At 40.9% G+C, this 25,126-nt stretch overlaps 1 protein-coding gene across 1 annotated transcript in view; it reads right to left on the reverse strand.

Moving 5' to 3' along the window:
* Window positions 1–20,828, reverse strand: part of CDON (cell adhesion associated, oncogene regulated) — a 102,481-nt gene extending 81,653 nt beyond the window's left edge. The window contains exon 1 of the mRNA XM_022556225.2: window positions 19,177–20,828. Within this exon, the coding sequence (XP_022411933.1) occupies window positions 19,177–19,202 (26 nt within the window). The 5' untranslated portion in view covers window positions 19,203–20,828. The remainder of the gene's footprint in view (window positions 1–19,176) is intronic.
* Between the last annotated feature and the right edge of the window lie 4,298 nt (window positions 20,829–25,126).

The following is a 25,126-nucleotide window of genomic DNA, read 5'->3' on the forward strand; positions in this document are numbered from 1 at the left end:
ATTAAACAAGATGGACTTAATTGATATTTATAGGACATTCCATCCAAAAACAACAGAATACACTTTCTTCTCAAGTGCTCATGGAACATTCTCCAGGATAGATCATATCTTGGGTCACAAATCAAGCCTTGGTAAATTTAATAAAATTGAAATCATATCATGTATCTTTTCCGACCACAATGCTATGAGATGAGATATCAATAACAGGAAAAAAACTGTAAAAAATACAAAGACATGGATGCTAAGCAATACACTACTAACTAACCAAGAGATCACTGAAGAAATCAAAGAGGAAATCAAGAAATACCTAGAAAAAAATGACAATGAAGAAACGACGACCCAAAACCTATGGGATGCAGCAAAAGCAGTTCGAAGAGGGAAGTTTATAGCAATAGAATCCCACCTCAAGAAACAAGAAAAATCTCAAATAAACAACCTAATCTTACACCTAAAGCAATTAGAGAAAGAAGAACAAAAACACCCCAAAGTTAGCAGAAGGAAAGAAATCATAAAGATCAGATCAGAGATAAATGAAAAAGAAATGAAGGAAACGATAGCAAAGATCAATAAAACTAAAATCTGGTTCTATGAGAAGATAAACAAAATTGCTAAACCATTAGCCAGACTCATCAAGAAAAAAAGGGAGAAGGCTCAAATCAATAGAATTAGAAATGAAAAACGAGAAGTAACAACTGATACTGCATTACTACAAGCGACTATATGCCAATAAAATGGACAACCTGGAAGAGATGGACAAATTCTTAGAAAAGCACAAACTTCCAAGACTGAACCAGGAAGAAACAGAAAATATAAACAGACCAATCACAAGCACTGAAATTGAAACTGTGATTAAAAATCTTCCAACAAACAAAAGCCCAGGACCAGATGGCTTCACAGGCGAATTCTATCAAATATTTAGAGAAGAGCTAACACCTACCCTTCTCAAACTCGTCCAAAATATACCAGAGGGAGGAACACTCCCAAGCTCATTCTATGAGGCCACTATAACCCTGATACCAAAACCAGACAAAGATGTCACAAAGAAAGAAAACTACAGGCCAATATCACTGATGAACATAGATGCAAAAATCCTCAACAAAATACTAGCAAACAGAATCCAACAGCACATTAAAAGGATCATACAACATGATCAAGTGGGGTTTACCCCAGGAATGCAAGGATTCTTCAATATATGCAAATCAATCAATGTGATACACCATATTAACAAATTGAAGGGGAAAAACCATATGATCATCTCAATAGATGCAGAAAAAGCCTTCGACAAAATTCAACACCCATTTATGGTAAAACCTCTCCAAAAAGTAGGCATAGAGGGAACTTACATCAAAATAATAAGGGTTGTATATGACAAACCCACAGCCAACATCGTTCTCAATGGTGAAAAACTGAAAGCATTTCCTCTAAGATCAGGAACAAGACAAGGTTGCCCACTCTCACCACTATTATTCAACAAAGGTTTGGAAGTTTTAGCCACAGCAATCAGAGAAGAAAAGGAAATAAAAGGAATCCATTTTGGAAAAGAAGAAGTAAAACTGTCACTGTTTGCAGATGACATGATATTAAACAGAGAATCCTAAATATGTTACCAGAAAACTACTACAGCTAATCAATGAATTGGGTAAAGTAGCAGGATACAAAATTAATGCACAGAAATCTCTTGCATTCCTATACACTAATGATGAAAAATCTGAAAGAGAAATTAAGGAAACGCTCCCATTTACCACTGCAACAAAAAGAATAAAATACCTAGGAATAAACCTACCTAAGGAGACAAAAGACCTATATGCAGAAAACTATAAAACACTGATGAAAGAAATTAAAGATGATACAAACAGATGGAGAGATATACCATGTTCTTGGATTGGAAGACTCAACATTGTGAAAATGACTATACTACCCAAAGCAATCTACAGATTCAATGCAATCCCTATCAAATTACCAATGGCATTTTTCAAAGAACTAAAACAAAAAATTTCACACAAAAGACCCCGAATAGCCAAAGCAATCTTGAGAACGAAAAACGGAGCTGGAGGAATCAGGCTCCCTGACTTCAGACTATACTACAAAGCTACAGTAATCAAGACAATATAGTATTGGCACAAAAACAGAAATATAGATCAATGGAACAGGATAGAAATCCCAGAGATAAATCCATGCACATATGGTCACCTTATCTTTGATAAAGGAGGCAAGACTATACAATGGAGAAAACACAGCCTCTTCAGTAAGTGGTGCTGGGAAAACTGGACAGCTACATGTAAAAGAATGAAATTAGAACACTTCCTAACACGATACACAAAAATAAACTCATAATGAATTAAAGAGGGCTTCCCTGGTGGTGCAATGGTTAAGAATCTGCCTGCCGGGCTTCCCTGGTGGCGCAGTGGTTGAGAGTCCACCTGCCGATGCAGGGGACACGGGTTTGCGCCCCGGTCCGGGAGGATCCCACATGCAGCGGAGCGGCTGGGCCCGTGAGCCATGGCCGCTGAGCCTGTGCGTCGGGAGCCTGTGCTCCGCAATGGGAGAGGCCACAACAGTGAGAGGCCCACGTACCGCAAAAAAAAAAAAAAAAAAAAAAAGAATCTGCCTGCCTGTCAATGCAGGGGACATGGGTTCGAGCCCTGGACCAGAAAGATCCCACATGCCTCGGAGCAACTAAGCCCATGCGCCACAACTACTGAGCCTGTGCTCTAGAGCCCGCGAGCCACAACTACTCTAGCCCCCACACCTAGAGCCCATGCTCTGCAACAAAAGAAGCCACCACAATGAGAAGCCCATGCACCACAGCTAAGAGTAGCCCCCACTTGCCCCAATTAGAGAAAGCCCGCGCATAGCAACAAAATACCCAACACAGCCAAAATAAATAAATAAAATAAATTAATTTTTAAAAAATGGACTAAAGACCTAAATGTAAGGCCAGACACTATAATACTCTTAGAGGAAAACACAGGCAGAATACTCTATGACATAAATCACAGCAAGATCCTTTTTGACCCACCTCCTAGAGAAATGGAAATAAAAACAAAAATAAACAAATGGGACCAAATGAAACTTAAAAGCTTTTGCACAGCAAAGGAAACCAGAAACAAGAGAAAAAGACAACCTTCAGAATGGGAGAAAATATTTGCAAACGAAGCAACGAACAAAGGATTAATCTCCAAAATATACAAGCAGCTCATGCAGCTCAATATCAGAAAAACAAACAACCTAATCCAGAAATGGGCAGAAGACCTAGATAGACATTTCTCCAAAGAAGATATACAGATTGCCAACAAACACATGAAAGGATGCCCAACATCACTAATCATTAGAGAAATGCAGATCAAAACTACAATGAGGTATCACCTCACAGCAGTCAGAATGGCCATCATCAAAAAATCTACAAACAATAAATGCTGGAGAGGGTGTGGAGAAAAGGAAACCCTCCTGCACTGTTGGTGGGAATGTAAATTGATACAGCCACTATGGAGCACAGTATGGGGGTTCCTTAAAAACTGAAACTGGAACTACCATATGACCCAGCAATCCCACTACTGGGCATATACCCTGAGAAAACCATAATTCAGAAAGTGTCATGTACCACAACGTTCATTGCAGCTCTATTTACAATAGCCAGGACATGGAAGCAACCTAAGAGTCCATCGACAGATGAATGGATAAAGAAGATGTGGCACATATATACCATGGAATATTACTCAGCCATAAAAAGAAACGAAATTGAGTTATTTTTAGTGAGGTGGATGGACCTAGAGTCTGTCATACAGAGTGAAGTAAGTCAGAAAGAGAAAAAGAAATACCGTATGCTAACACATATGTATGGAATCAAAAAAAAAAAAAAGGTTCTGAAGACCCTAGGGGCAGTACAGGAGTAAAGACGCAGACGTAGAGAATGGACTTGAGGACACCGGGAGGGGGAAGGGTAAGCTGGGACGAAGTGAGAGAGCGGCACTGACATATATACACTACCAAATGTAAAATAGATAGCTAGTGGGAAGCAACCGCATAGCACAGGGAGACCAGCTCGGTGCTTTGTGACCACCTAGAGGAGTGGGATAGGGAGGGTGGGAGGGAGAAGCAAGAGGGAAGAGATATGGGGATATATGTATACGTATAGCTGATTCACTTTGTTATACAGCACAAACTAACACAACAATGTAAAGCAATTATACTCCAATAAAGATGTTTAAAAAAAAAATCAAATCAAACAAACACGTAAAATATGAAATAAGCAAAAATATCTTCCTACTATTAAACTCAATACTGACAACATAAAAAAAATTTTTTTTAAGATTTAACATTTCTGAATTATATTGGTTTTGTCACAATTTGCAAACTTAGTTTTATAAAAAGTCTGCATCTAGTTTACTTGTACATAATTAAATGAGATTCACAATAAAATTATTTCATCAACATTGGGGTTTATGAGAATTTTTCCCTTTGAAGAAGTCACACATTATTCAAGTTGTAGTGTTTACCCCTTTTTAACAAAATATAGGACATTATCATCTCGGTTAAGACATGATGTTGAATAACCAAATGCAAAGCTATTTCCTTGATCACACACATCTTTGCAAATCTCAACTGAGAACGGGTGTGACAGGACAAGAATTATAGTTTCAAATACTAGATTCACATTCCCCAAAATCAAAAAGTTTAAAAGAATCTTGTAAATGCTACCTAATTCCATAGCCACCAAGACAACTACTTTAAGAAAACTCATAAATGCAATTCAGCCAAGCTTTATTCTCTATTTTATAGGTCCCAGATGGAATATCTTAAAAACCTGTGCATTTTAGAGTGGCAGTACAATGTTTTCTCCTGCAAACACGCTCATGATTGCTACAAAAATTACTGTACTGAAAACCCAGATTCCAGTGATAAAAACACAATAATGAGGCCAACCTGTAGGGTAGAAGAAACAGATAAATTCTCAAAACTTACCTTAAAAAATATTTAAAACAACAACAACGAAAAACTAAGACAAACATCTCCTTCCTGAAGCATTATTACCATCACTGCTGATGACAGAAAGGAACTGCAGGACAAAAAGCCAACAGTCAGCTGGAAAGGGGTGCATGCAGCCCCACTTGTCATGTTCTGATTCCACAATTCCTGGCTCCAGTTCTCTGGATCCCCCTCCACTGCTAAATCTCAATCTTCAACGGTCACTTGAGGGCTTATCCTGGCCAGTGAGAAACACACCGGGGAGTGGCTGGCGTGGAGCTGGTGGTATGCAGAACTGGCCTTTCTCCAAGTCAAAGATTGGCATCTGACGATCCCATATCTATTCTTTTTCTTCTTTTGAAACAACGTGGGAATGGTACTTTATTGGCAGTCTTCAAGGCTACCAATCCCAGTTAAGTGTTTACCTGCTCTGACCATACCTAAGCCCAAGAGATAAATAGGAAAAGTGGAAGAACAGACGTAAGAGTCAAACTCGTTATTTAAGTACATATACATCAAAATTCTAGAAAGCACTGGGATTTCCCATAGATAGCAACATTTGTACTTTTGGCGGAAAATTATCAAGAAGAGTTATCAAAGGGTTCCAATAACAGATATCCCTTGCTTTTAAGAAGAAAAGCAAACTTATGTCAGTAAGTCTAGGTATGAAGTACATCTCATGCCTAAAAATAAATTTTATTTTCCTGGTACTAAAGTATGTTTCTATTGAGTCTAGGGAGATGAGAAGGAGAAAGGGGAGATCTCAAAGAAACAAAATTGAAATTTAGGGCAAGAAAGTTAAGATGGTATTCAGCTGTTTGGGGATATGGGAATTCATCCAAAGGTGCCCCCATCAGCTATTACATTAGTCACCTAACCTAACCAGTCTCTGTGATGGGAGCCAAGTCCTAACCAACTCAAGAACAACAACATATAATCAATTCTAGTTTACTGCCACACTTAGAGCCCCACAAAGTTTAATCTCTACTCATTTTATATTTGACAGTGTCTAATTCAGCTACGTCGCTATAATATTTTGTCACTATCGCTAACATAACAGCCATGGAAGCAGCAACAGCAGCCGCTCACATTCAAGAAGCACCTACCAAGTGCCAATCACTCTATGAGGACTCACTGAGGTGATCCCAGAGCCTAATGAGGTGCCATTCCCATTATACAGATGAGGAAACTAAGGCACACAGAGGCTATGTCACTAGAAGACGGTGGAGTCTGGCTTTGACGCCAGGCACTCTGACTCCAGAGTTTACCCCAGTCTAAACCTGTATGATCCACAGCCTGAAAACTCCCAGGTTAAGAAAATCCATTTACAGAAAACTAATTCATTCTCAACTCAATCGTTTCACTAATCTGGAAATTCCTTATGCTCAATTTACTTAAAATAAGGTGGAGAGGGCTTCCCTGGTGGCGCAGTGGTTGGGAGTCCGCCTGCCGATGCAGGGGACACGGGTTCGTGCCCCGGTCCGGGAAGATCCCACATGCCGCGGGGCGGCTAGGCCCGTGAGCCATGGCCGCTGAGCCTGCGCGTCCAGAGCCTGTGCTCCGCAACGGGAGAGGCCACAACAGTGAGAGGCCCGCGTACCGCAAAAAAATTAAAAATAAAAAAAATAATAAGGCGGAGAGAGTTCTTCTGGTCCTATACCCATTTCTACTAAGTAGCGTATGAATGATAAAAAAAACAAGAAATTATCTTCTTTGGTTGGATGCAGCACTATATGTACACTAATGATTTAAAGTGTTGCCAAGAACATCTGGCACATTCCAGTCACACACAGAATCTATCTGATGGTAATGAGAATAAGATAAGGAACAAATAACATAGCAAAGGTCAGCAGCAACACTCAATGATATGCTATTACAAGTGTCCAAATCATGACTATATAGTGAGAAAGCAGGGGGTTGAAATGCCTTAGGTTAAAGCCAAAGATTTGCAAATAACTCAATTTCATTAGAAAATAAAAAGGAAAATTCCTTACAGGTTAAAAATTCCACTAGACTAAAGAATATATAACATCCGGGACCTCCCTGGAGGTCCAGTGGTTAAGAATTCCACAGGGGATGCGGGTTCGATCCCTGGTCAGGGAACGAAGATCCCACATGCCACAGGGCAACTAATCCCGCACGCCACAACTACTGAGCCCGCATGCCTCAACTAGAGAGAAGCCTGCACGCCGCAACAAAGATCCCACGAGCCACAACTAAGACCCGATGCAGCCAAAAAAATAAATAAATTTAAAATAAATTTTTTAAAAAAGAATATATAACATCAAAGGAAACCATAAGAAAGATGTTACGATATGAAGCAAGGTCTCTAAAATTTCAAGAATTTAATCCTGTAGAAGCTAAATTAACCTGCTGACCTAAAAATATTATTTTAAAGCCATTTAATTATAACATTAAAAACAGCATACAAATTAATACGTATTAACCACTACAGATAAAACTACATTATAGACTTGGCTTATACGTGGCAATTAGAGATCTGAACAGTATTCGTTCTTGTTCTGTTTTTCTCCTTTCAAAAAAAAAAAAAAACTTACAGACAAGCCTCATCAATCATCAAGAGAGCCTGGCTCTGATATTATATGAGCTGTGTCAACCTTAATCAAATTGCTTGCCAGATCGTAGATAAGTAATGACTTGCTTAGGTTAAGCAAGGCCAGAGTTTTCCTTCTGTAGTATATACATCTCCAGAGTGAAAATAAACAGCCTCACACCTCTTACTGCGCGCTGGACTCTGCACTCTTACAACTCAGCCTTCACTCCAGCCCAAGAGGAGGGGCAAGATTTGCCTTTAAGAATATTATTTTTCTTTCTTTCCTTCTCAATCTGGTCGGCAAAACTACTTTTAAACTATCTCATTAAACAGCTAATGACTATTTTGATCTACACTGAAAGAACACATGAGCTATCTTTAAATGCTGTAGCATTAACATGTGTTGTAGCCAATATGATACAATGATATAAAATGAAAAAGAAATAGCTAACGATTGACAAAAGCGATACTAGAGGAATCACTTAAAGTTGCAAAGCTTGTATTCATTTTCTTCATTTTCTAACATATCCAAGAAAGTCAGATTAAGTGTTGACATCACCTGTCACGCTTTGGACACAGGGGCACCGTGGAACAAATGTTAAGAGAAACTGCGTTCAATTTGATTTTATAGTTATTCCACGAGCAAAGAGACAAATGTAAAATGAGATTTACTTCTAAAAAGCCCCCTTTGCTATTTTCCTTACTGTCATACAATTCGAAAGGGCTTTCAAACTTCACTTTCAGCTGGAATATACTATTAAAGAATTTCTAAGCATCAAGTACCAGCCTTAAAGGAATGTATTAGAAAGCAAGGATCCCTGTGGCCAGAAAAAAAAAAAAAATGAAAAGACCTCTTTAAAGAGGAAAGAGTCTAAAAATACAGGACATCTGGGAGTCAATTTTACCTTGGGCAAAATTCACTATCTCAATATCTTCCATTAGGTCAACAGAATCTAGAATGCAGAGTTTGAGGTTTACAAATGTCAAAGACAAAAACAAAACCGAAGAGGGAATCCCCTGGTGGTCCAGTGGTTAGGTCTCGGTGCTTTCACTGTTCTGGGCCTGGGTTCGATCCCTGGTGGCAGAACTAAGATCCCACAAGCCACACGATGTGGCCAAAAACAAAAACCTTAGAATTTAAGAATGTGCAATTATAACTTAAATTAAGCTTAAAAAAGAAAGGGACTTCCCTGGAGGTCGAGTGTTAAGAATCCATCTTGCAATGCAGGGGACACCGGTTCAATAGCTGGTCAGGGAACTAAGATCCCACATGCCACGGGGCAACTAAGCCCGCACGCCACAACTACAGAGAAGCCCTCACACTGCAACGAAGAACCCATGCGCCTCAACGAAAGATCCCGCGTGCTGCAGCTAAGACCCAACGCAGCCATTTAATAAATAGATACTTTAAACAAAAAGCTTGAAAAGAAAGACTATAGTTTCAAATATTAGGCAGAGATATTTTGAAGATCACCCAACTTTGAACTACATTAAAACTCTTGTATGTGAAACCAATGCTCGATCATTATTGTCTTCATGATTTCCATTCTCATGAAAATTTTACTGTCTCATACATTATTGTAAACAGAAAAAAAAAACTTGTAAAACACCCTGCAAAGTACAAAGGACTCTATAATATTATTTAAGAAATGATGACAATTAGAAATAAAGGATAGGAGAAAATTATTTCGTATATGGAATAAAAAGAACCACAAGACAGGAGTTGTAACTGAACTAGCAACTCCTCAGCTAGGAGCTGAGTGAGCATGGGGAGGGTCCTGGTTCCTTCTGTGCCTGTCTGTGCATGCAATGCCAGACAGGACAGTCTTTCCTTTCCCAGTCCTCTGGAAGCATCATTCTGATAAGTCTGCAGGGCACTCAAACAGAAAAGGGCCCTGCTTTGCCTAAGCAATACTTCACTCCTTTGTCACCATATTATTTATCGTTAAATTGCCCAAGTATACCTGTAGTACAGTCCCTCTAGGTGAATCAGGCACAAAAGATGCTAGTATTTCTCAGTGAATTAGAAAGGACTTTTACAAGCGAGTGGGGACTCTGTTTGCCTAAGAAATGTCAAGTGAAGGGATTCTTTTTCCAGAAAACTCACATTCCAACATGAAGGGGGAAAAAATTCTTAATTGCACAAATGAAAAACTCAGTCTCTCGTTCTTAGTCGTTGAAGGCCTTGGAAGTTTAATGTGTGGTGCCTGTTAATTTGATTCCATGACCAGCTGACATCTACAATCACAACTAATTAAGTATTCTGTGTATGTGTACAACACCCAGCTGAGAAAACATGGATCTGATCAAGGGTTAAAGTCTTGGTTCTACAAGGCCAATTGTTTCCTTATCTTTTTCCTAATAATCTACCTATCTGGAAGAGAAATCCCAAAAGAAGTAAAACACTGACCATTTTTCTTTAAAACAATTTCTATTGTTATTTTCCTGTGGGGTGGGATATAGCCTGAACTTACTAGGCTCACATTTAGAAACCCACTTTGGGAGTTAGCTATAAGACTCTTATTAACATTTTTAAGATGTATCTAGTCAAATCCCTGAGCTAAAATTTATTTGATGCTGCAAAAAATGGATATCAAATCTCTGCACAAGCTGTACTGTATCATTAAAAACCCCACCGCGGCTGCTGTCACAGTGACAAATGTGTAATTATTTTAAGACCTAACCACTGTGACAATAGCTCTTTAAAAATGCATCCTTAAACACAAAAGAAATAACAAATAATGACAATTTCATTTCCTAACCTAATAGGAGACCACAGTTAACAACCCATCTTAGAATGACTCAAAATTGGCTTTAGTTAGCCATGGGGTTAAAAAAAAATCTTTAGCTCTAAAATGTATGATGAAAATTATATGAAAGAGCTTATATAGGTCTACAGTCAAAACATGAATAACTTAATGACTAGAGCTTGGAATTAGGAACTCAGGGTAGAAGTCTGATCTATTTGTATTTGTATTAATCTCAAAAAGGACTCAGCCATAGTAAAGGAAGTGTGCCTAATAGTCAATAAATAGAAATCAAAAGAAACGACTTAGCGATCAGAACCAATTCTAATCAGATCATAATATGACTTGAAGATATGTTATTCAGTTGAAGTAAATATGCAGAATTAGGTTTAAAATCTACTTTAACCCATCAGTACTGTAATCTTCCTTACTGTAGAACAAATCTTAAAATTTCATTTTGGAAGAACATCTAAGACTTAATGGAAGAAACAATAAAATGGCCTTGTTTAAAAAAGTGATCACAGTAAGAAGAGCCCAAAAGGTAAATTATGGGCACAACACAATGGTAAGACCAGTGTGGTTCCACTCAGGAGTTTTAATAATCTGTTAAGAACCATAAAAATATCTTCTCAGGATTTAGCAGTCCCAAGATCTACTGGAACAACTGCTCAGATGCATGGAAACCAAATTGAAATCCTGGTGCACGAGTTTTCATTAAATCATGGCAATCTCTAAAAGCCTAATTAGCCTAATTTCACAACAGGAGTGAACAGGCCAGGAGGAAACACTAGTTTAAATCAAACGATGTTACTTTACTGGTGTTTATAAAGAGGAATAAACAGCACCTTTCTTATAAAACTGTACAACCCCATTCATAACCACATTTAGACAGTCCCCCTCACATGACCATTTTAACAGCCAATTAACAAACTTTTTCAATATATTGCAAGCTATGTAACACCAACCCAAGTAATGAAGCTTAACTCCACTTCATAGATGGGGATTCCTCATACCCACTCTCACAACCTCATACTCACCAATCTGGGAGGAAGTTTACTGAAATAAGAGATGAGTGATTAAACAGTATATCTGTTCCAGCTGAAACTATGTTCACTCCTTCTTATTGCCTGTTATTCACTGTGCTATTTTGTTGCACACACACCCTGAGGCCCAAACCATGAAAATAAGCCAAAATAAATGGGCAAGAAAAATCTTATCCCTAGCTTAGGATGCTATCTTTCTTTTTATTGTAATAAAAGAGGCTGCCAAATTCTGATGTCACTACAGTAATTTCACGGCCTGATTAAAAGTAGTATTTTATCCATTAGACATTCATCCCCCTTGCCAATTTCACCTCCAATCAGACAGTGTGTACAATTACTCACTAAACAGACTTCAAATGATAGTAAAATAGAAAATACTAATTACTGTTATTCTGATACCCAATAACTGTCAGAAATTCCCCTGGCAAGAGACAGAAGGCAGAATGCACTTTTTAATACCTAGATATCCAGGAAAACTCCTCTAATACTGCATATTTAAAAAACAGACGAAACATGACATCAGCTCTCTGGGCACAAACTAATGTAGCACAGAATGAAAATATGCATTTTAAATATGTAAGATGTTTGGCCAGCATTCCAGCAATAATGTGACAATAGATGTCCTAGTATCTTCAATATTTAACTATTTTTTTCTTTATCTAAAGCTTTTTTAACCTTCATTACTTGAAGCTGTGATCCGCCTGAACTTGACATGCAGAGTCACTGATTTCACTGTATTTTTTTTTTAACATCTTTATTGGAGTATAATTGCTTTACAATGGTGCGTTAGTTTCTGCTTTATAAGAGCAGAATTGTGTGTTGAAATCACTCATGGGTCTAGAGATGACAGTTTAGCAGCTCGCTATTCAGTGTGGTCCACCCAGTGTCATCAACATGATTTGGAATCTTGTCAGAAAGGGAGAATCTTGGGATTCACCCACAACCTACGAAATCGAAATCTGCATCTTAACATCCCTCCCACCCCCGCCCCAAGAAATTCAAATGCACATTAAAGTTTGAGAAGCACTACTTTAGGACTCATACGTTCGGGACATTTGGGTTTAGTATTTTTTAGGCATAGTGCAAGGAAAGGGGTGAGAGGGGATACATACAAGGGAAAATCACATTGTCTGTCCTTAGGGATTAAGATAAGGATGAGACAGACACATACAAAATGATGACACAACATCATCACCACGAGAGACATGTTCCCAGCCTGCAAGAGAAAAAGCAAGGTATATTCAAGGAATGCAAGGTAGGTGGAGGACGGCAGAAGCACCAGGTCGGTAAAGACCCCTGTGCGCCCTATTAAAGACCTGGGTTTTAATAAGGGAGTCAGGGCCTTTGAAGAAACTGATGTTAAGGAGAGCAGTCACATGATCAGCTTTATGTTTTTGAAAGATCATTACTCCAACAAAATGGAGGAAAATGGATGATGTGGAAGCCGGGAAAACCAAGAGTGGAGACAAGGGAGGTGAGGTGGCAGTACTTTAATAAGGAGTCACGAAGATATTTCTTTTGTCTCACATTTTGTCTCACCTTCTCTGATCCCCTTCCCAAAATTCGAAAAGGAAGTTGGAAGGGTAAGGTAATGGTGACAGAGAAAAGAGAGAGAGCCACTTAGAGGTTACAAGAGGCTTTAGACGGTTGTATGGGTATACGTCATGTAATACAAAACAGACAAAACTCATTATACTTTTCTGCTTCATAAAATAGACAAAATATTATTTTGGTGACTCAGGATTCTATACTCCCTTCAATCATTCTAAACAGCAATTATTAACATATATCTAAAGACACAAGATGTGTACCTGGTTACAGTAAATAACTATGGACTCCAGAAAAGATCCTGAATACAGCTCTGTTGCTTGGATAAGTCACGCATATCAGCCTTTCTCCCCCCGTGAGTTATTTCTCTCTTGAAATTCAAGTGTGGAAAAATTGGGGTGGAGGAGACAAGGTAGAGAGACAAGAGATACATTTATTTATTTTTACTTTACATATAATTTGCTGTAGGAGTGCATAAATAACTCGGCCAACAGAGGGGCTTCAAGTAAATTCAGGTGTGTACCTACCTAAAAAGGTAGCAAATACTAAACTTGTAAAGTGTTTTCACTTCTGATACTGATAGAATATTGGAAAGGTCCCTGTTCTCTCTTCAGGTAAAAAAGAAAGGATATCTGACATTTACTTGTTAGTGATAAACTAAATTACATTTAATGGGAAAAGGGTCAACAAGAAGAGGCATTCCTCAACTTTAAACGAGGGAAAATTTGAGAAAATGTATTTATCCAGTGGTCGTTTGGAACTTTTTTTACACATTCTCTCCCTCCAAAATTAGGTACGGTAGTCCCCCGCTTACCCCCAGGGGATGCATTCCAAGACCCCCAGTGGACATCTGAAGCTGTGGATTGTACTGGACCCTATTTATACTATGTTTTTTTCCAACACATACATATCTATGATAAAGTTTAATTTATAAATTAGGCACAGTAAGAGAGTACCAATAAATCAATTTTAACAATATGCTGTAATAAAAGTCACAAGAAAAAAATAATAAAGTAAAAACTAGAAGCAAGTTACATGAATGTGATCTCTCTCTCTCAAAATATCTTATTATACTGTAACCACCCTTCTTATCATGATGATGCTGTGAGACGACAGAACACCCACCGGATGAGATTAAGTGAGGTGAGTGACGTCGACATTGTGACGTAGCGTTAGGCTACTATTGACCTTCTGATGATACGTCAGCAGGATCATCGGCTTCAGGTGATCCTGGATCACCGAGCCAGGACGAAGTGAATGGCTGGATGTCAGGAGCAGAACAATGTTGAAGGTTTGGGGACCTCGGGAGGGATGGCACGGGATTTCATTACACTACTGAGAACAGTGCACAACTTAAAACTTATAAATCATTTCTTTCTGGAACTTTCCGTTTAGTATTTTTGGACCGCAGTTGACCTCAGGGGAATGAAGCTGCAGCAAGCGAGCCCTGGGTTAAGGGGACTACTGTATGTGGTGGTTAAGCAGTACAGCTCCCCCACAAGAGCCTGTTTAGTGGACTCAAAAGGCAAAGGCCCTTGGAGGTCACGTGGTCCCAACTCTCACCCAAGGAAGAGATTCTTACTGCACCATCTTTTGCAAATGCCACTACAACACATCCAGTAATAAGGACCTCATGCCCCTTCACAGGAGCATTTTCCAAACATGAGGCAGCTTTATTTGTCAACAGTGCTTCCTTCTTTTGAAACAAAACCTGCATCTTTGGAGTGCCCCTCTGGGATAAAAGATGAATCTCATATTACTCTTTCACCCCTCCCACCCCCATTGAAGTCTTGGCCACTGGTGCTCTGAATTAAGAGAAAAGGGGACAACTTGCCCCCTCTGGAGTCCAGAGGAACCCACCCTGCACATGGCTGTATGTGAAGAATGATCTTGTGTCAAGGAGCTATGAATAATAAGATTTAATAAAATTACAAATGCTGAAAAAGACAATGTCTCCGACGAGAGAAGTGGCTTGTGTTCAAGCAGAACATCCAGAAAATCCTTCATCAGGATTTCCAAGAACAGAAATATGATGATGGCAAAGCTATTAACCTCAACCGCAGCCCCTTTCAAAGTGAAAAACAAAAAACACACTTCGGATTCATCGATATCACCTTGTATTCTTGTTTCATTGTTTAGTGAAATAAATTTTATTTAGCATATCAGGGAATCCCAACAATACAAACAGAAATTCCAAACATATAAGCACAGCCTGACAGCAACCGTTCAGAAGGTTAGTAGCCAAAATTCTTCTTCCTGATATAAACGTAAGGTCCCATTCTTCAAAATTTTCCTGTAGGATAACAACATCCTTGTTCCATTTTCTTCCATTATTGGTGGATTTTTTTTTTCCAGAACACACCGTGTTGTTTTGTTTTCTTCTTAGGGAATATTACACTTATTGCTGAGCTAGTGGTTACTTCTCCACCATTCTAAGTATTAAATCCTAAGCATGAAGGTTATAAGCTACCTTAGGTGGTCCTTCTCTCTTTTGAGGCTCCCACCCCTCGCTTCTAAACACACACACACACACACACACACACAAAATGAACGCAGTTATCAAAAGATTTGGTTTATGGAACTGTCACCGAAGGTGATTATATTACCTTCAACCCAACTTTATGTATAAAAAGAAGGTCATGGTTATTTTTCTAAGATAGTGACTGGGATCTGATTTTCTAATAATTTAGGAAGAAATGTTGTTATTTCCTTGTTTTCTCAATGACCACATACCCAATGTGCCAACAAAATGAACTACTATGAATTTCAAAACAGGCAAAAGATGCTAAAACAATTTTAAAAGCATAAATTCCTACCGTACACAGTAACAGAGATGGATCTTGGACATAACGAGCAGTGCGAGAAACCAGATATAAAAGAGTATTTATCGTATGAGTCTATTTTTATAAAGTTCGGGAACAGGCAAAGCTCACGTATGGTGAGACTGGTCCAAAGGGTTGTCGTCTGCTGGGGGTGGTGGGCTAGTCTGGGAAGGGGCACCAGGGAGCCTTCCACAATGAAGGAAATGTTCTACATCTCGATCTGGCTAACGGTTACCACACGTGTGCATATATGACACTTCATCTGGCTGCTCACTGAGTATACATTAACTGTACACTTGTGTACATTTTTCTATTATACCTCAATCAGGAAAAAAATTGCAACATATTGTTTCCAAGTGCCTTTTAAGTTTCAATTGCAAAATGAAGAGAACTGTAGCATACTGAAACTATAGCAGTTCCACGTGCCCACACTATTACTAACTTCAGAGAATTCCTCATTATTTAATCTTCAAAAGAAATCATTTCTGGATCAAAGTAACAGACTAACATGTACAGGAGGAGTTACTTAAAGTAGCAGCAGCTAGCAATCATAGGGGTTTTATAACGTGCCAAGCACTTTACTTTCAGTATCTCACGTAATCCACACAACAGCGGTAACAGATACTATGGTTATCCTCATTTCAGCGATGAGGAACCCAAGGCTTAGGTCAAGATCACTGCCCCAGCTCACACAGATAAAAAGAGATGCGCTAGTCTATGTCAAGAATAGCTGAAAAGCAAGCTATATGTTTACATTAGCGCAATATAAAAATTTTGTAGCAAAACGTCAAGCAGAATATTTCTAAGTTCAGTCACATAACCTGTGTGCTTTTCCCCCTCTCAAGTAAGATGTAAGGAACTTCACAGTTCCTTAATTCTATGGTTAAAAGCACATCACTGGTTCTCAAGAACTGAAGTCCTGACTCACATTCCAACTGATATGTAGCAGAACAAAATGTGCTTTGGGGTAGCTTTTTGTTATCTCTGGCCATCAAAATACATCACACAGCAAAGTGCCTGAACAACTTTAGTGTTTACTCCCATTCATTCCAGAGTTCTTTCAATCTGGCCATACTACTAGAAGGCAAGCCCAGGATGAAGGTGGGAAGAAAATTAAATATTCTCTAAAAGGCTTCTTTATTTTCTAAACACTTAGTATTGTAAGGAGAATTTGGTAGAGGACTACACGGGAATAGGATGGAGGGAACTGTGACACACAAGATGATTTTAATCAGAAACAAAATACATCAAATTAACCATCAAATAGGCTACTGCACTCTGCACTAGTTGAAAACTACAGGCACTGGAATTCACATTCACTTTTAACTATTCTCAGAAGAGGAAAATCAATTAACTAGACCATCCAAGATTCAGAACTGCTCTTCCTTGAAAAGTACACAAGAATCAAACTGGGCTCATATTCTGAAGAATGTCTGTATCCAAAAAGTATTCAGGGGCAGGGGAGGTGGGGCAGGGAGAGGAAGACACGCTGATGTTTCTCAGAAATTTTGCTCCAAAGATTTTACAGAATATTTTTGGTAGATATATTTTCATTTACGCACGGCTGCTGGCAAGTCTGCGAAGCGATGCCTTAAGAAATACTAGCAATCAGAAAGAATTCTTCAAAAGACAACAGAAAAGAGAGATACCCTAAATGAATTTAAATTCTGTAATAATAATGTTACAAAAACACAAGAAAAGTCATATAAAAACAAAAGAGCAAACTCAAATATGCCTATTCAAACAAGCATTTCATCTCTGCAAAATACTTTGCTTCAACAGAAAAGGCTGATTTTCCTCTCGGATGAAAAGTTATTAAAACAATAAAAGCAGCCCTTACAGGCAAGACCTAACTGTAACACGATTTTACATATTTATCAAAAGATCATTCAGAGAAAACTTACCAAGGCTGCAACGTGTATATGCTTGTGCTTCGGAGGCAAAGCAGAAAAGTGACTTTCTGTACTTACAGCGGCGTGCACTTCAGGGTAAAGACACATCACCACGGTCGTGCTTGTAAGAAAAGTCCTGACCAGCGATCTGCCTTTGGGTTGGGCTCTTCTCTTACAAGATAAGCTGTTAAGTCCTGTCTTGATTTTAGATCTGCTAACATATGGAGTCTTCTAATGTAGCCTCTCTCCGCCCACCCGCCACCCTCCCCCCCTCACCACTCGGCTCCCCTCCCTTTCCACACAGGCACATACACACATACAAAAAAGGCACTGCAGGGCAGAAATTCCTCAGGTGCTCGCTAATGGAATTCCCAGGGTCTTGGAGCCGCTTCGGGGATCAAGAGATCTCATCGCCCCTGCTGGGGTAAGGAGCAGCAAGTCTGTTCCATTTAATCAAATACAGAATGAATTTTCAGCTCTATTCACTAGCTTGTCTCCAGGGCTCTCAAAAGGCACCAGGCAGCTAGAATCACACACATGTGGCTCTTTTAGGCAAGTATAATTAGTTTGATTTTAAAAAGCCACATTAATAATATCACCTCAGGACCATTATTCAGGGGACAGATGACAACGATACTGTATGTTTTAAGCCTGACAATGGGGGAAAGAGCACAAACAATGAGGGAAAACTTGAAGGAGTGAAACAAAAACAAAAAAAAACAACCAGTTTTTCATTTAATTGTAATCCAGTATTTTTAAAGTAACATTACGTATATTCCATATACCAGCTCTTAATTGCAATTGAAAAGAATCAAGTAAAGCCCTCCTCCCCATTCTCTTGAAAATGAGTTAGTACCATATCCACAACAAAAATGTATAAATGGAATGTTTATAAATCAATGAAATGTCTACATACAACATAAAATTTCAATAAAAACAATAAAGCATTCTCTAATTCAAGTTAACAAAATTTCTTGAAAAAAGCACCCATCAAAAACCACAGTAAAATCAAGTCCTTCGGAGCAATCTATTTAGCAACCAGACCCCAAATTCCCTTTCTAATCTAATTAGTTTCTATTAAGTAGTAAGATCACATATCTAAAGAAAGACTATCTCTAGACAGCTCATCTTCTCTTGCGACGTGTTGCCTTATCTGCACTCCTACATAGTACAAATGCTAATCACAAGGCAGTGGCTAATGTAACGATGTGTTAAAAATAACAGATTTTTCACTTAATTAGTTTTAATTTCCTATCTCCAGCCTGATTTCACTACAATAATGTTTAATTCCTGAAAGCATTTCTCCAGGATTTTACTTAGAAACAATACCAATTTTTAGTCTAAATGCCTGCATAAGAAACATTTCTAGAGAAGACACATCTTACTTCAACTTACATTTTGACAAAACCATAAATGAAATCATCCAGAAAGTCATGAAAGCACACAGGCAAAGAGGAAAAATAAGAAGAAAGCACAAGAGCTAGTCAACAGGTTTTACCTGAACTTTTTAGAGTCCAGCCCTATGGCAGAAGTTCTTAATCCAACATAAAGCCTTCCTCTTTATATACACCTTGCAGATGGGGGCAGAGGTGGCGGAAGTCCTACCTTAAAGTGAACTTAATTCTTCCCATGCACAGTCAAACCACCTGCAAAGAAGGCAAGGAGTAACATTGACTTAGAAGCCAACCGACACAAGCTAGATCAGTATGCTCCAAGTCCTAATGGTTCTCTGTACTTCCCGGCTTGAGAGTCAGAGCTGTTTAAGTACTTTCCACAGAAGAGGAGGTTGATGAGAACCATGGCAATCAATCAAAGCATCGCAAGTGAGTTACTACACAAACAATAGCACGGTACCTCTAGTAACTGATTTTCCTGGTTGACTGAACTATTCAAACGAAGACAGATTTCCCAAATACTATATCCGAGTTTTCGCATGAAAGTTAAACAATATGCACTTGTGTGTTTTTTATAGAAATATAAATGTGTCTGCTCCACACACTGCCAAACACACACCCAGGAAACGCCTTTACAAAATGAAACAGTTTCTCTCCATCCTTCTCATATAACTTCAAGTATGAGGCAGTTCATTTCAACATGTGCAAAACAGAAACTACAGTATTTGGTGCCTCTCTGGGTTCCTAAGAATGCTTTCTAGCTAAGCACTAACTTAAATTTTACAGTTTTCTGGAGTTTTCTTTCATCTTGTCCTAAAAGTTGAACTACCCCCGCATTTTCAGCTAAAATAGACTACCTCCCAAAAATGAGCTATGAAATGTAATAGAACGTTTAGAATTATACTGAGAATAAATCCATTTCATTCTCCAGCCCCTTCCCCACCCTTTCCTAGCAGACACTGTCCACTAGGTATTCCAAAAGCCAGCTGGAGAATCTGTGGGTTGTGGCATCAGTGAGGCATGGAATCAGAATTGGCCTCTTTCATCTTTACTGGCCACTGGCCTGAGACTAAATCTCATGTTACCTTTTAGTCCTATCTTCTGTTTCACAAGGTGTCTGATTCAGGACACAGAGGTTCTGTTAATGAAGTTCCCTCAATTCTAGATCTCAACTGGAAAGCAGCCTGCCCTTAAGGCACCTGCCACCCTCTGGAGTCTGGACTGGGAAAGGCAGGCATTCTGGAGAAAGCTCCTTTTGGAGAGCCTTCCACCTGATTTGGTGGGGTTGGGAGAACAATGAAGGGAAAGGCGAGAGAGCCTCTCTAGCCCCCTCGGTGATTTATTACTGAAATTCCTAGATGTGGAGAGAATGCAACAAGGGTCTGGAAGCTGCAGAGTGAAATAAATAGCGAGCTGTAATGTATTTAGCAAATGATAATGCAATCCACAGAAAGCTATACAGAGGAGAAGGAAAAATACGCTCCCTGGGGCTGGGAAGTCACCAAGGCTGTGAAGGCAGAGAAAGATACATTGCGCAGGAAATTTCTCTTGATTCTCCCTACACATAAATCACTGTCTCTCGCGGGCGCTCTGCAGGGATGGAGGTTGAGAGAGGCGAGGGACCCCGCTCCCTTGGGAAAACGTGCCGGCGCCCCGTGCTCCCGGCTATGCTGCATCTCACCTGCCTCAGCGGATCATTGTCAAACAGATTTAATCGTGTCACTGACACCTCACCCCGCCTCTTCCCACGAGGTGGCTCAGAGTTCCCGAGGACGGGGGACGTAGGCGCTCCCCACTGCGCATCCGTCAGCTGCCCTCCCCAGACCCCGCACGCAGCCTGGACCCCCACGCCCTCCCGGGCACTCCGGCCAGCCCGCCCCCGGACCTCCAGCTCCCAAGCCTCGTGGCGCCCAAGCCCGGTGTCCCCAGGCCACCCCTCCCGCCCACCCTTAGGTGGGACCCCACCCCCGCACCTCTAAGCAGGGCTGGCTAAGCCCCCAGACCTCCTGCGCGGCAGCCGGCTCCGAAAGCCACCCCCAGGTCATCCCCCGCGCGCTGGCGGCGGCTACGGCGGCAGCGGCGGCTGCGATCCGAACGGGCCCCTCCATGCACCGGGCAGGGCAGCGGGAGGGCGCGGCGCCTCGCACGCCGGGGCGGGGGCGTGGGGGCGGGCTGCGCGGGGTCCCAGTCTCCTCGCACCGAGCCGCGCGAGCCGGGCACCCGGGACTCAGGGGAGGGGCGCCCGGGGTGGGGGGGTGGGGGCGGAGTCACCGGGGCGCGCCCCCGCGGTCGCGCTCCTCCCCTCCAAGGCGCGCGGGCGCGTAACCCGGCGGGCGCTGGGCCAGTGAGGAGCACGCGAGGAGGTGGAGGAGGGAACCCGGCCGCGGAGGCCGCAGCTCCCCGACGGCCCGCGCCCCGCCGGAGGGTGCGCGCGCAGCCTGCCAGATCAGCGGCATGTGGGGGGAGATGGGCCGTACCAACGGGCAGGGGGGGGCGCTCTGTGCAGGTCCTTCTACCAGTCCCCCTCCTGCTTGCTCTACGAGAGAGCTCCCCCAGGAAAGGAGAAGTCAGTCTCTGCTTTGGTTTAGGATGGGTGAGGATGAGCTGCCTTAGCAATTCCCGGAATTTCCCATAATGCCTTCATTCCCTTTCCCCTCATCTTTACTTCCCCGGGAGAGGCGGCATTTGGGGCGGGTCCACTACTGGTCTACACGTTCCCCTGTTTCCCCGCCCAGGCCCGGCCCCTCACCCCTCCACCTAAGTAGTGTGCGAAGCCAGCCAGTCCATCCATTCACTTGGCTCGTACCTAGTATCTGCTCTGTGGTTCCAGCTTCCCGCTTTTGGTACCTTCGCTTTTAAACCACTTTCAGTGTTTGGATTCTTAGGCAGTTTCCTCTGATTCCCATCACACCCGCCCTGCATTCACATACACGCAGGCAGGTAACAAAACTTCTCAGAGACTAGGAGAGGCTCATTGTCGCCTGGTGCAAGCAGCATGACCTTTGGCCCCAGAGTCTTCCCAACTCGTCCTTTGGATGTGCCCCAAGTGATCTGATCTCACTGAATTTCAGTTGTTCAAACAGAAAAAGGGGGAAATAATTTCTGTTGAAAAGGTTGTTGTGAAGCATAAATATGATACTTAGTGGAAAGCACCTGCCACTGCATGGACATTTGGGGACTGTGACTTCTATATACTACTAATAATAATTATAATTATTATTAGCAGTTAGTTTATTTTTTTACCATCATCATCATTACTTACTATTTAACTACAGAAAGAGCTCTAATGATACTTGGAATTCAAAAACAGTACTGAACGTCAGGAGAAATATGACAGAACTCCTTACCTTCTTACTTGAGTTTCACAAGCAAAGGCTCTGAAAGTGTGGTGATGTTCAGACAGTTTAGTTTTTTGCTTTAGCTACATCCAGGGTCTTTATGAAAGTATAAGGTCCTAAGAAATTCAGTATAGGAGGGAAAAAAAGAACTCTACTTGTTTGTTCTCTATTGTTCCATTTTTACTTATTCAAACTGAGCCTGTGTGTTATTAACTTAAGGTATATTAAATGATTTTTCAATCAGTAAATAAAATGTCCTGGAAACATTGAAGGAAAAACATTGAAAGTTTATCTGAACTGAGAGTTTTGTGTGAATGGGATGGAAGTCTTGCAGGTTTCTTGTGGCGATCTGTAAGAATCCTAGCTGTCCCCTACCACAGCGGTTCCACTACAGACCCTTCTAGGGTCCTCTCTTGGGGCCCAATTGATTCTGGGCACCCCCAAGTCTCACAGTGCCAGTTGAATATCACTATGCCTATTGTTACTCATAATCAGACCTGAGAAATAATCATGATGTTGTGGATACTGATTACTCCCTTGCTGCCTTGCTTGTAAAGTGGAGTATTCATTTCAGGGGCAAATGGTTTTTCATTAATGAATCATTCACTTATTTGTTTACTTTTAAGTGTAAAGTAATATTTTAGAACCTTATTGAGCACCTACTCTATGCCACCGCTAGGCAAAAAGGTACATAGAGAAATATGGCACAGTCCCAAGCTTCAAAGAGCTCACAATCTAATTGTGATACTGATACATCGATGGATAAGTACATTGAGACGTCTTCAGTGCAATGAACAGGCAGATGTGGGAGCACAGGGGCAGTGTGGACAGCCCAGGCTAGAGTTTGGGGGGAGTGGAGGGCGGCGTGTCAAGAAAGACTTCCCAAAGGAAGTGACCCATGAACTAAGCCTTAAAAGGTAGTAGGGGTTAACCAGGTACAGGTGAAGGAGTGGAAGGACCATCTAGGCAGAGGGGACATTATGAACAAAGGAACAGAGGCAAGAAACAACACAGCTCAAAGGGACTGCAAACTCTTCTTTGTGGTTGAAATGTGAGAGGCCAGGTAGGGATTGGTAAGGGAAGGCACTGCAGGAAGAAGCTGAAGCCAGATCACAGAAGGCTATGCATGTCATTCCAAGAAGCTGGGACTCGATCCTGTAGGCAATGGGGAGTCAATGCACAGTTTTAAGTGGGAGTGTGATATGGCCAGGTTTATATTTAGAGATATCACCTAGCAGCAGCCATAAGGACAGATTTAAGGGACTTCCCTGGCAGCCCAGTGGTTAAGACTCTGTGCCTACAATGCAGGGGATGCAAGTTCGATCCCTGGTCAGGGAACTAAGATCCCACATGCCTCATGGCATGGCCAAAAAATAAAAATAACAAAAAGGACAGATTTAAGGGAGCCAAGCCTGAGATCAAAAAATGTGGAAGCTTCTGAAGAATCCAGATAGTCCAATTGGATCAAGAGACTGAACTAGGACAACCATAACAAGGTCAGAGAAGAGAAGGGAAATTCTAGAAACAAGAGGGAATCTTGGCTGGACTTGGAACTTGATTGCATGTGGAAGGTAAAGAAGAGAGAGGACTCAAGGATGACATCAGCCTTCTAGCTTGAGAGGGTGGTGGCCATCTCCTTACCCCCACAGTAGCCAGGAAGAGAGTCATGCCCTGAATAAGAGAAGGATTTTAGGGGAACAATGATGTGTTTAATTTTGACACTTTTGAATTTGAGGCGCCCATGGACCCTCCTAGTACAGGTGTCCACTAGATGGAAGAGTCCAAGCTGGAGGTATTAGATTTGGAAGTCATCAGCATAGAGTGGTATAAAAACCATGAAAGCAGAAGTGAAGCCTCAGGAAGAATGTGGAATTCTAGAAAGTTGTGGCCAAGGATAGATCTCTAAAACTCCGATATATAAAGCCCCCAATTATCCTGGTGAATTTGGAGGGAAAGTTGTTTACGGGACTCAAGTTGTGGGACTTGAAAAGGACGCTTGGGGAAAGTGGTGAGGGTTTGGAATAGTCATTAGGGAAAACAAGAGTTGAAAAATGAAAGTTGAAAAGCAGTCACAGGATTGATGAGTGATGCTGAGGGCCTGGCTGAGGTTGGAGATCATGAACTTGTAGTGACAGAGTCTACATGGTTGCGTGACTTTCTCTATCAAAATTTAACCACTTAGGTGTGAGGGGAAAGCATAACACTGATCCAGATTTGGAGTTGTGCTGGAGAATGTGCAAGAAGGAGATTAATACACAGTATTAGTAAGAAAATAATTTAAATCATCAATCATAGAATCTAAGCTCTGAGCTGGAGTGAGAGACTGGAATAAAATGAAAAGTTGAATAAAAGTAGATTTCTATGAGGTTAAAGGGCCCTTGTTTCAGGATTGAGGAGTGAAAAAGCCAGGAGGTCTTTAGTTACGATTCCCAATTTCCGAAGTGGAATAGTTCCAGGTAACTATTAGGTCCAGCATGCTAATGGATGCTGGTGGATGAAGTGGTATAGAGGTTTAAGGTCATCAGAATTTATGGGATAAGGGGACATTGGGCCTTGAGAGATGGTCAGACATTGAAGGGACCTAGAGGATGTTAAGAGAAATACCATAAGCCCAAGTCCATAGTGACTAGCTGGGAAGGTTGCTAAGTGACACAGATGTACATTCAATGAATTTCAGGCCTGAATCAGGTGCTTTTCTAATACAAAATAAATGTTAAAACTGGTTCTCCAAGAATAACACAACAGACAGTTGAATGAAACAGACCTGAATCAAATTCTGACACCACCTCATTTGACTTGGTCAAGTTACTTAAGCTCTTGGAG

Source organism: Delphinapterus leucas, chromosome 7, assembly GCF_059928025.1.
Source record: "Delphinapterus leucas isolate spDelLeu-1000000601 "Yukka" chromosome 7, BTC_Dleu_Yukka2, whole genome shotgun sequence".
Taxonomy (NCBI): domain Eukaryota; kingdom Metazoa; phylum Chordata; class Mammalia; order Artiodactyla; family Monodontidae; genus Delphinapterus; species Delphinapterus leucas.